At 43.3% G+C, this 13,027-nt stretch overlaps 1 protein-coding gene across 5 annotated transcripts in view; it reads right to left on the bottom strand.

Moving 5' to 3' along the window:
• CLIP4 (CAP-Gly domain containing linker protein family member 4) overlaps nt 1–10,790 on the bottom strand; it is a gene marked incomplete at its 3' end in the record, with an annotated part of 75,705 nt that extends 64,915 nt beyond the window's left edge. For 4 of the 5 annotated variants that reach the window (XM_080924311.1, XM_080924314.1, XM_080924313.1 and 1 more), the window contains exons 1-2: nt 10,616–10,790; nt 3,713–3,860 (exon numbers count right to left, since the gene is read on the bottom strand). In XM_080924311.1, the coding sequence (XP_080780437.1) occupies nt 3,713–3,845 (133 nt within the window). In that variant the 5' untranslated portion in view covers nt 3,846–3,860; nt 10,616–10,790. Of the gene's footprint in view, nt 1–3,712; nt 3,861–10,123; nt 10,527–10,615 lie in introns of those variants that run through there. The other variant, XM_080924312.1, reaches the window with a different exon arrangement.
• Nucleotides 10,791–13,027: the final 2,237 nt, after the last annotated feature.

The raw sequence follows: 13,027 nt of genomic DNA, 5'->3' as shown, positions 1-13,027 counted from the left end.
TCATTTCCTCTGAGGGCAAGGGGAATAGCGCAAAGGTTAAATAGAGAAAACATTGAACTGCATCTCTTTGAAGATTTTTTTTAGCCAAATAAAACAATAACTATGTCAGTTTACCAGACCAATGGTGGCTATGTATTGATACAAATGCATAGTCAAATGGAAATTTTCTCCAGAAAAGAAAATTCCTACATAAGGGAAATGAAAAAAAAAATCCCATACCAAAAGTCCATAAAAATAACAGGTGTGTCAACAAATATATGAGTCTTATTTAGAGACAATGTAAAAGTGCAGGGACTTGAGCAGAAAAGAAATATCACACTCCAGAATTTAAGTTAACTTTAACTTTAACTTAAAGCTATCAATCCTCTACAGAGCTTTTAAGTAATGTCAGTTCTAATCAAAGCTTCACTTGGATTTACTGGTGAGGGACAGAGACAGTTGTGTTCTTGTTCTTATCAGAGCTACTCCAACACTAATGGCAACACGCACCTCACCTCGGGCTCTTGTTACAATGTAGATTTTGACCTTGTAACTCTCCACTGACCCCAGACAACCCTTCTAAGAGTGGCCTAAGAGAGACAGTAGCAAAGGTCTGGAAGGTAAATGTAGGAGAAATAAGTCTTGAGTGAGGACCATCAGCCCTGAGGGTAGAGAAAGCATGTAACAATGTTTCAGTAATTTAAAACAGTCAATGGATTGGAGAGATGGCTGTTCTTCCAGAAGACCTGGGTTCAATTCCCAGCCCCAACATGGCAGCTCAAAACTGTAACTCCAATCCCAGAGGATCCAATGCCCTCTTCTAGCTTCCGAGGGCACTAGGTACCAACATGGTGCACAGACATACATGCAGACCAAACATGCACATGCATAAAATAAATAATTTTTTACTTTAAAAAATACTTCAATGACAAGAAAGTAGACAGTTCATTTAAATAATAATAGCAATGGATTGTATTTATTAAGTCTTTGACTAGCATCTGGGATGGGACTCCTTTTTTCTTTTCTTTTTTTTTTTTTTTTTTTTTGTTTTGTTTTGTCTTTATTTTACAATAGGGTCTCTCTATAACCATGGCTGCCCTGGAACTCCATCTGCTTCTGCCTCCCAAGTGCTAGGATTAAAGGCATTTGCCACCATGCCCAGCATTTTGTACACCGCTTTTTAAGGGGAACACTGGTACTGCTTAGGAAGAAAATGCCAAGTTTGCAGAGCCTAGAAATCCTGACCACCAGAAACAGGTAAGGAGACTAGAAAAGTACAAAGGAAGTACAGACTAAGAAAAATATTCAAATTACCTCATAATCTTTGAAGGCTCTATCATATTAAGTAGTGTGAGTTCCACATATCAGACAAGTACCAGCAGGCCAGATTCCAGGGAGACAGTTTTGAGTCCTCTGACGAGAACTATTTTATAACTGAAGCTTCTTAACAATAAAATATTTTGATTATTTTATTGGTTTCTCACTGTGGTGCTTTTTAATGAAATCTCACTCAGAAATCTCAGCCATTTGATTCATGTACCTCGGTTGGTGGATGTTTAGGAAGGATTAAAAGTGGCCTTCCTGGGGGAAATATATCACCACAGAGGGGCTTTGAGGCTTCCAAAGATTCCTACCATTTCATGTTAGCACTCTCTGCCTCCTGTGTGTGAACTCCTGTGTGTGAACAATGTGAACTCTCAGCTGTTCCTGCTCGTGCCTGGTGCTTCCTGCCCTGCTTCCCACTAGGAGGGTGATGAGCTCTTGTTTCATCTCCTATGATCCCTTGGATTCATAATCCCCAAATAAACCCTTCCCTCTATAAGTTGCCTTAGTCATGGTTTTTTAATCACAGCAATAGAAAAGTGACTAATACGCCCATAAGGGAGGATCTGCAAGAGGCTGATTGGGTATGTCAGAGATCTCACAAAGAAACTTCTATAAGGGAAAGCCTACAGATGCTAAGCATCTACCATCCTAAGACAGAAGCAGTGTTTACTTCAGTTATGCAAAAGGGTCGATTCTCATTATCATCTTCCAATGAATATTCAACAGACATTAAGCAACTAACATCAAGTGACTCGTTATTAGGTAATCCAAGTAAAATTTTTCTGCTGTTCCATGCTGAAGCCTGATGGTAGTTAAAGATGGTGACTCCAACTCAAGATAGCTAAGTGTCATAAGCAGAGCCGGTGTCCTACTCGAGGTTTCTCCCACATAGCTCACTTTGCTAGAGCTGCAATGGGTACAGTCAGCATTAGTAAACCCTGAAGAGAATCTAGGATTCAAACACAAAGTCCTTGACAGGTTTTAGGTTCACACCTGTAGAATCTGAGTACAGTCTGGAAAGTATCAGACTGGATGAGGGTTTGTAAGGCAAATTCCCAGTGCAGTAACTTTAATCTACTAACATAATCATATTCAAAACATGACTTATCCCTGCGTCCAAAGACACTCTGAAATGGTAATCAATTTGGTCTGAAAACTCTAACCACATTAGAAATGTAACAATTCTATCCATTTACCTCCTAAAATTATTGATATTGATTTATCAACTATCTTATGAAATATAATCTTGGGAAGAATAACTCAAAAAAAAAAAGACAAAAAGTAAACCCCTTCCAAGTCTCTATTTTACAGAGGAAATGCAAATGAACCAATATCAATAGAAGCTGGTCTCGTTCTAGCCTCTGAAGATTCCGCACTATCCCTCCCTAAGCACAAGGGTCTTCTGCAAGTCAGTATGTTCAGCCAAAACTAATACATCAGGAGCAGAACACTACATGTTTAAGCACACTACGTTCTAAAAATAAAGTTCTCCAAATCCATAATAGTACTTAAAAATCAACATTTTTACATAATAAAATGCTGACAGCAGAAATATTTGGGAATAAGAGGCAGAAACTTCAATAAGCAATTGTGGTTTGGCCTTTGGTCTTATAAAAGCAATCATATAATGCTGTATTCTTTTTAAAAAAATAAATTTAAATTATTACCTTGAAAAAAAACACAAAAAACAAAAAAGGGAAAGGCTTGAAAATCTTATTTTAAAAATCACAGCACATGGTTTTAAAATAGTATGACAGCAAAGACAGCCTGAGACAGCAGCCCAGTGACCAGGTCACAGACAACAGACAGACCCTGAGACAGCAACCCAGTGACCAGGTCACAGACAACAGTTAAACCCTGAGACAGCAACCCAGTTAACAGGTCACAGACAACAGATAGACCCAGAGACAGCAGCCCAGTGACCAGGTCACAGACAACAGTTAGACCCTGAGACAGCAGCCCAGTTAACAGGTCACAGACAACAGATAGACCCAGAGACAGCAGCCCAGTGAACAAATCACAGACAACAGTTAGACCCTGAGACAGCAACCCCGTGACCAGATCACAGACAACAGTTAGACCCTGAGACAGCAGCTCAGTGACCAGGTCACAGACAACAGTTAGACCCTGAGACAGCAGCCCAATGACCAGGTCACAGACAACAGGTAGACCCTGAGACAGCAGCCCAATGACCAGGTCACAGACAACAGATATACCCTGAGACAGCAACCCAGTGACCGGGTCACAGACAACAGACAGACCCTGAGACAACAGCCCAGTGACCGGGTCACAGACAACAGATGGACCCTGAGACAGCAGCCCAGTGACCGGGTCACAGACAAAAGATAGACCCGGACATACTGCAGTCCCTGACCAGGTCACAGACAACAGATAGACCCCGACATACCGCAGTCCGAAGGCATCGGTGCTGCAGAAATGGAGAAGATAACAGACGTGTCAGAACCTGGGAATAAGAACGGGTATCTTCCAATCAGAGAGCTGCCTTCCAGTGGAATATCCGGGAGGTCCTCTATGGTCATCTTCTAGAAAACCACCTGTAGTGGGGGAAAGGGAAGTCTGTGACCCTAAAAGGTATCAACTCAAAATGCCCTTCTCCCAGAAAACATCAGTACGTGAAAGAAACTTATTCTAAATTAGACCCATGTTATACCAGCCTATATCTCAGAAATAATGTAGAAAGCAGAGAAAATGCTAAGTGAAGCCCAACTATAGAGCTAAAACTTGGTTAGTTTTTTTTTATTCTGTTCTGAAATATTATGAATTGTTTACTTTTAGACACAAGCAAGACCAAATGATTTTAGATGATAGTCAATGCAGTAAAAAGAAAAGTTAACTAGTATCTTAATATAGCAGGAAATATACCACCAGGATGATTCTGTTTGTGCTTTCTAACATTTGCGTAATGAATACATTCTGGCTAGTTTTAAGTCAGCTTGACAAAAAACAGTCTTTTGGGAAGGACTTTCAATTGAGGAAATGCTTCCACCAGACCAGTCTGTGGGCAAACCTGTGATTTTCTTGATGAGTGATGGGAGTGCCCAGTTCAAGGTGGGCAGTGCCATCCTGGGCTGGTGCTCCTGGGTTCTATAAGAAAGCAGGCTGAGCAAGCCATGAGGAGCAAGTCAGTAAGCAGCACCCTCCACACTTCTGCATCAGTTCCTACCTATAGGTTCCTGCTGACTCCACAAACTACCAGATGAAATAACCCCTTCCTCCCCAAGTTGTTTTTTATCATGATGTTTTATTATAGCAGCAGAAACCCTAACTAAGACACATTTTAACTGACTGGATCACCTTTACCAGCCCACTCGGCTCCAAGGGAACAGTCACTGGGAACTAACTGGTCTCCTCCCACTTAACTTAGACCTTCTCTGGGAACAGCAGCCAGCAGGAACAGTATGCTTTCCAATGGCTTAAAGACTATACCCTTATTCATTCACACAGGAATGTTATACATTAAGCAAACTAGCCTGGTTCTTACTATGCTAAAAGAATCCCAAATTTTGTGTGGCAGGGGGAACTATTCCTGAAATTACTTGCTAACTAATACATGGAATCTTTTGACATTAATCTTGCCACATAAAGAGGAACAACAAAAGATTAGTGCTAAACAAGAAGTGCTGATCTTAATTATCAAGGCCCAACAGCAAGGCACCACTAAGACAGCCCAGCCCCTTTCTGCACATCACACTTATCTATGGGTTCCTACTTGCAGACCCCTGTCTGCTTGGTAACAAATCTGAGTAAATATTCTCCACAGTAGGTGGTAGGAAGCTCCCTTTAGAGACAAAAACAAACCTTAATAAACCTCCATTACAGTTACCATACAAAAGGCCCTGTTCAGATGTTTCAGAGATTACAAAAATGAGTGACCAATGGGCCATAGGTGTTGGGTAGTTTATGTTTTTAAAATAAAATATCATTGATGAGCACAGGTTTTGACATGGAAGAGGATATGTTCCCATTAGCGAGCACCAGGAAGCTTTGCTGCAGGAGCTTCAAAGAATTAAAGCATATCCTGAGCTAAGTCTCAGAAGAAACAAACAAAAAACAAAAACAGATGACCTGCTGTAGAGAATGTAGCTGGAAGAGCAGACAGATGTAAGGTTCATTCTGTTTGGGGTGGATGGTGGGGGTTTGCTTGTCTGGTTGGTTGGTTGATTGGGTTTTTGGTTGGTTGGTTGGTTGGTTGGTTGGTTGTTTAGTTGGCTATTTTTGTTTTGTTGGTTGTTTGGTTGGCTGGCTGGTTTTTTGTTTTGTTTTGTTTTGTCTTTTGGGGCATTTGAAGGAGAGGTAGCTACTCTCTTTCTTAACCGACAAAACAAAGAAAACCATTCATTTCCACAAGGACCAGGGAACTAGCATGCCAAGAGACAGGCATGCTACAAATAGTGTTTTTGGAAGAGTAATCACACTGTAACCACACTTCTGGAACTAAGACATGTTTTCTATATGCTTGATTTGTCAGCAGAGTGATGAAACAAGATTGCTTACTGTGATCCCAAAAGTACCTTCCATTTCTTGCAGATTGTCAAGACACTTAAAGATTAGAAATACATCTGGGACTGAGGAAAGAGCTCAGAAAGTAAACCTGAGCAAGTGTCAGGACACTACACACACACACACACAACCCTCACAACCCACATTAAAGAGCGGCAGGTACAGTGACTCACCTGTAATACCACCCTTCGGGAGGTGGAAAGACAAATTCCCCAAGCTAGGCTGGATTCCTAGACCAGACAAATCAAAATCTCAGGGTTCAGCAAGGGAACCCCTTGGTAAGTTGCCTTGGTAAATAAAGTAGAAAACTATGGAAAAGGCAGTTGACAGCAACCTGTGGCCTGAGGCGTGCACCTGTGGACATGCACACATATGTACATACACATAACAATAACAGAACTACATCTTACACAACTGTCAACTACCACAAGAACAAGACTGGCATCTTGTACACACGTAATAAACATTGGAATTCCAGATCCAAGGTAGAAAGATAATTCACATAAGACACAGAATGCACTTCATGACACTTCAAGGCCAGAGAAGCTACAATATTATGTAACCTGTGTGAGGAGCATGCCTTGGAATTTTGCATCTTAATGGTATTTTTCCTGGTCCCATTTCTTTACCTTCTTGGAAAGTAGTAAGAGAACCTCTTTCATTTCATCACAAACTACACATTATACAACCTTCGAATACTCTAAGTCTCTTCCCAGAAGCAATTTCTAGATCTAAATGGCTATGGCACCTGAAGCCTTGATCAAATTTAAAGACATACTAATCTAACTTGAGTAGGTATTTGTTTCTCTGGAGGCTAACTGGTGCAAGCAGCTTTGAAAGAAACCATTCCTGATGAACTGAGTCCAACCACTTCTAATAGTTTCAATAAGTGAAACTAAATTCTCCAAGCTCTCAGGTGCACGGGAATCCTATGCTATTTCCTTAACTGAGTTTCTGAGCATAAGCACATGATCATGTTTCCGAAGGCACATGCTCTTCCAAGGAGCCAGATCCTGCCTTGACACATCAGTAATGAGAAATGTCACTGACTTCGGCAGAGAGGTTTGAGGGTATCAGGCCTCCAAAGAGAAACGCCAACTGAAGCAAATAGATTGTTTATTTCTGCGATGCTGGAGATTGAACCCACAGCCTTACATACACCAGGAAAGTGCTCTACCACTGAGCTACGCCCCAGTCTTTCCATCAAATGTACTTGAGGTATGGCTCAAGAGCTGCATACTGGAGTTTCTTGACTAAGGAGACCCAGGCTGTGTCCACATTTATAAGAATCACAGTCATTTCATTCGGTTTCCCATAGCAGCAGGTCAGGTGGTTTGTTTTTATGAAATTTCTAAATAGGACTAAGTCTTTACATTTTACAAACACAACTTCAATGATCTTTCTATTCACTACCTATGGAACATCTCTGTCTACTCACAACACATGTGCTGCACTTTATTTTCATGAGATTTAAAAACAAACCTAAGCAAATAAGCAAGTCAAAGCATGGCCCCAGGGACCCTTTTATTTGCTACAAACAAAACACTAGGAAAGCAGCCCTGAACCCTACCGGAAATATCAGACACCTGCCCTCCAGGAGTTCCACCCCACACCCAATAAACCCAATAAACATTGTTTCTCTCTAAGTCCTAAACTGTGAGTTCCAAAGGTAAGAGTTAAGCACTTGCTCTCCTATAGATTATTAGCTCAGGGCTCCGTTGCTACCAGAAAACCCAAATACTGTACAATTAGTATTGTAGCAGACAAGAGTCGGTACAACGAAAACAATGAGATAAGACAGTTGGCGAGTGATCTCTGAGCCCTAATAATTAAGGGCTGAATGGCTATCCATGACATGAGGCTAGCTACGTGTAGCTTTCAAATTTTCAGTTGGTCCAGCTCAGAGTTTCTTAAAACTGTGGGCTAGGAGGAGGTGTCACCCAATTAAATATGGAGTGCCACACCAAAAAAAAAAAAAAAAAAAAAAATGGCACACTCCATTTTTTGAAATAGTTCAGGTTTCCAAACGCACAACTCCTAAAAATAATACAAATTCAAATTCATACTGTATCTGAGGTATTTCAGACAGTGTATACAGCATTATGTGACCTCACTGTGGCCTTGGTTCTGAACACACATATTGTGTGTGCATTTAGCACATGTGGACACGCCATTTGCTGCCATCTGACACTGCCTGAAACAGTTCCACCCAGATGTAAGACCAGGTGTATGTCATGGGTTGCAGTGTTTTTTACAAAGTATCCTGCTCTTACGGAAATGTGATGCTTTAATTACAGAAAACAAAGACTTTTAATAAGTTCCCATTGTCATTCCTCAGCATGTAAGCATCAAATTAGCATATTTTAGAATTATATTTTGTTTCAGTGTTGATTTCACTAATTGATGTTTGTATTCTAAATGAAAAAAACAAAACAAAACAAAACAAACAAACAAACAAACAAAAAAAAAAAAAAAACACAAGCTGGGCAAAGTAGCACATCCCAGTACTTGGAAGAGGCAACCAGATCTCAATGTTTTCAAAGTTAGCCTGGTCTACATAGTGAGTTCCAAGACAGCCAGAGCTACACAATGAGACCTTGTCTATAAATAAATAAATATATAACTTTTTTTAAAACAATGATATGGTGAACTTTTTTTAAAGATTTATTTTATGCATATGAGTACACTATAGCTGTCTTCAGAAACAACAGAAGAGGGCATCGAATCCCATTACAGCTGGGTGTGAGCCACCATGTGGTTATTGGGAACGGAACTCAGGACCTCTGGAAGAGCAGTCAGTGCTCTTAACTACTGAGCCATCTCTCCAGCCCCAATAAATAACTTTTTAAAAAATGTAAAAGTCACTGACACTAAAGAGATAGCTCGGCAGTTAGGGGCACTGGCTACCAGGCTGGGTTCCCACCTCCCACACTGTAACCCCAGTTCCATGGATTCCAACACCCTCTTCTGGACTCTGCAGACACCAGACACATACATGCAGGCAAAGCACTCATGCATGTAAACTAAAAATAATTTTTAAAAACCTATAAATTAATTCTGGTTTGGAATCAGGACAAGATTTTGAACTTCTGAAAAGATCCTAAATACACCCTGTATTTATTTGTGTTTATTTATAGTATTTTCTATTTCTATTCATACAAAACAGCATTGTCAGCACTATCGATCATTTCTGCAAAATGTGGAAGATGTTCCAGATCCTATGATACCCAGTGTTCATCCAACTTACCTATAAAAATTAACAAGCAAATCGTCTCTTCAGCATGCACATTTGTTTTCATCTTTAAACAGCAAAATCACATGTATAATTTTGTTCCAAAATAAATATGATTTCTTGTCAATATATGTTTGATTTCTATACCTACTTTATATACCCGGGACTGTGTAATATGTCCTGTTCTAGCTCTAGCTGAATGCTCAAAGGATCAGTTTGCATGTGGCTAACCAGAAGGGCATTTCACCTATGGACATTCCCCGAACCAGCACTGAAGGAAAACGGTTCGGCTCACTCTTCAGAGAACAACTTACAGATGCCTGAAATGAGAAATAAAGGCTGATGTGCTAAGCGAGCTGGCAGCAGCATAATTATAAATAATTAAGAGCACAGTCAGATAAAAGCAACCAGATGCTTAAAGAGTTTTAGTGTAGACACTAAAGTTGATTCTGAAAGCTCTAGCTCACGAATACGCATTTCAAACCTTCTATTGTTATAAGCAAAGTGATACCACTATAATCATTGCTTTTTAAAAAGGCCTTGCTGTTGGAATTGTGTCCGGTAAATAGGAGTGTGGAAATAAATCCAAGGAACAGTGCACCATCTATTAAATCTACAAAAGAGATATAAACACTTGGGTTGTTTGTGTCAAGTCAATCTTTGAGCCTAAACGATGGCTAACAAATGAAAGCATTGCCAAAAAATGCATCATATTTTTGTAAAATAAAACCAGGGTGGTTTCGAATCAGGGAAATGTAGAAAGCTGGAATCCGGCCATTTCCAAGTCTCTGCTTTCCCTCTGGTCCCTGTGTCCTACACCACCTGCTCTTCTGCCAAGGTCAACAAACTGCAGGGACTCACCGACAAAGGTCAAAGCAAGAGTCAACTGCAACTAAGTGACTGAGGTCTCCACCAAGGAACACACTTCAGAAGAATCTCAAAGGCAATGTGCTAGTGCTACAATGTACCCACAGTGTAGCCTGGAACAACCACCAAGTTACTATCCCACCCCAATAGCATTCTGACACATTGTCTCAGAGCGGACTTGGAATCCCAAAGGCCTACCCAGTGTCTGGATGAAGTGAACCACCTCGCAGCTCTAGTTCATCGAATCCTTGCGGTTTGCTTTCCGCACGGGACAGGTCTCACTCAGCTCACACCCTCCTGCAACTTCTCAATGCGAATTAGTATGAAGGAATCTCGGAGCAGCTAGCCGAGGCAAAGGCAGTTCGCATTGGAACACCCGTGGCCACGAGTTTCTTAATGATCTATGTCAGAAGGGGATGCGAGTAAGAGCCCAAAGAGGCCGGCGTGTGGAAACCCACCAGGGTGCGCAGCCCCGCTCGTGGGAAATACTCCGGGCGTCAGGGGAGCGCGGGCCTGGGCCGGGTACCCATCTCAACCGGAGAGCAAGTGACCCGAGCACCCACTTCCCCGCCAGCCCGGCCGCGTCCTAGGAGGCCTCCCAGCACCCCGCCGCGGCCCGCACGGCCAACCGCCTTGCGGCCCGGCCTCCCGGCCTCCGGGTCCCGCCGCCCCCAGCGTCCGGCCACCTGCCTGCTCCGGATCCCCGCGGAGCGCCGGCTGCGGACGCAGGGCGCAGAGTCAAGGCGCAGGGGCGCGCTCCCGCCCTCCCGCAGGGGTCCCGTGGCCGCCGCCGAGCCTCCCTCAGGGGAGCAGCAACCTGCCGCCTTCCACGCCGCGCGCGCCGGAACCGGGCCCCACGCGGGTCGGCGCGCGCGCAGTGCAGCCGCCCGGGCTGCGCGCAGGCCTCAGCTCCGCGCACGCGCCTGCGCTCGCTCGCCTCCCGCTTGCGCCCCTGTGCCCCTCAACTGGAGGAAGGTCCATGGTGGCTACACCCGCTGTCTTCAAGCTCAGGGTCTAGTGGCCTTTCCGGGAGCCCCTGTGGTGCGGTGCACAAGTGGGGATCTGTCCAGCGAAGCACAACCAGGCTCTAAAAGGAACCTTGACTGGCCAGGACAATGATTTGGGGCTGCAGCCCGCATACCCTCCTCTCGCTAGGTATTAGCTGGTCCTATTTGGCCACCCTTGCTTCCTAGCATCCTGGGCTGGAAGAACTCCGGCCTATAGCATTTGGTAGTGTGGCCATGCATGGCCTAGGGTAAGATCAATCGGTCAGTTATCTGTTTCCAGGTCCTGCTGGGAAAACCCTTCTCCATACCCAGTTGAACAATTACAAAGGAAGTGTGTTAGCCAAGGGAAAAAATGAATAGTCACAGCCCTCACCTACGTTCCTTAGTTTCTGCTCCCCCCCTCACCTACCTTCTAGTTCTCATCCGTCTTCCCATAACCAGAAAGTGGTGAAACTAACCCCTAGCAGATGTGGGTGCTGACATTCTAGTTCTTCCCTATGCTGCAGAAAGGTGTTGATCTTTAATAGGGAGACCTAATGTGATCGGCAGTTTGTAAACTTTAAGATTGGCACACCACAGCCACGCGCTGCAAGGCCTCACAAATACACTGCTGGTATTTCTTCCCTATCCTGTGGTCACTAACTTGTTGAGAGACTATTTGAATGGATGTCCATCAGTGTCCCCAACAGCCCAGGGGTAAGTACACACCACACTCCAGAACACCTTTTTTTTTTTTTGGTTAGAACTATTGGCTCTAGAGGCTAGGAAAACAAATACAAATACTCTCTCATTGCTTGAGTCCTCACAACATTCTCCAACCAAGTGGATCTGGTTGGACAGTTCTAAGAAGAAGGGACTCACTAACTCTTAAGGTAGCTTACACTAAGTGCCTTTTGCAAAACATCCTTGCTTGGAAGCCAAAATCCAGGGTTGTTTCTGTCATGGAAACTCTAAGACCTGTTCAAACAGAACAATGAGCATTCTCTGCCTCTCAGACTGCTCGACTATAGCACAGTTGCAAACGCTACTCACCAGCTTGTTGAAGGATTCCTCAGGGTGCATCCTGACTTGTCTTGAGACCTCTTAACTGTGATGCTCGGAACGAAACGGTGACCTGGTGTGTACCAAGAAGAGCCTGCCACCTCTGCCTACCTCTTGAGCTTCCATGAACTCAACCCAAGATATACAAATGGTGTTTGAGGCAGTCAGACCACAATGGAGAACTGGGTGGGGCACGGGGCCAACTTAAACTCAGGGTGCTTATGCAGTATTAAATTCCACCATCCCACACCCCTGGACAGCCGCCAGGTTCTCTTTCCCTGCAGAATCAGTCTTCATGCCCTCTTGAAGATGGTAATGTAACACAGATGCTTATCCCTCCCTTGGAGGACTCCACCCCCCTTCCCTGTTTTTATCACACCCAATTCTTGCCTAACCCACCCACCTCCTCAACTAGCTAAAAGAGAAAGTAATTTGCCTTTAGTTGGCTCTAAGTGAATCTAAATGAATCCTGTTGCCATTGAAATTCGGAAACTCATAAGGATCTGATATAACAGGAGCTGCTAGTGACAGTTCTCAGCTACAGTTTACTATGGTAGGTGATGTGGTGTGGTAAGCTGAGTGGTTCTAAGCTATAATGAAGATCTCTGTTAGAACCAGCCAGACTACTGGCTCTCCCTGCTACACCCAACGTACACAAGCAAATTCCAAAGACAACAAGTCACCAGGGACAGTCTGCCACTCTCTTAGTTGCCTTTATTCCAAAACCTGAAACTACTCCTCAGCCATTGGGAACACACGCCCTTAGAGCTGTCCTATTCACTGGCACATATACACACACATATCACACAAATTTTGCAGCTAGGTCTTGCCAATTAATAACAACAAAATTGGACAATTATATGGGGCCAAAATTTGGAGCTTGAACTAGCCATTGGAATGGCTAGGCATGGGATATGGTCCATCATATCAGGTGCTGAGCAGAAATCACAGTGAAACAAAGTGCCAAGAGGGGACAGCATCCATCAGTGCTCAGTACTACGGAGAGAAGAGGCGTGAACAACTGTCCACTATTCAAAACACTACTGGTCACAAT

The sequence above is a fragment of the Micromys minutus genome (genome assembly GCF_963924665.1).
Source record: "Micromys minutus genome assembly, chromosome: 1".
NCBI lineage: Eukaryota > Metazoa > Chordata > Mammalia > Rodentia > Muridae > Micromys > Micromys minutus.
Note: the sequence above shows the minus strand (reverse complement) of the source record. Positions and strands in the feature narration are given on the sequence as shown.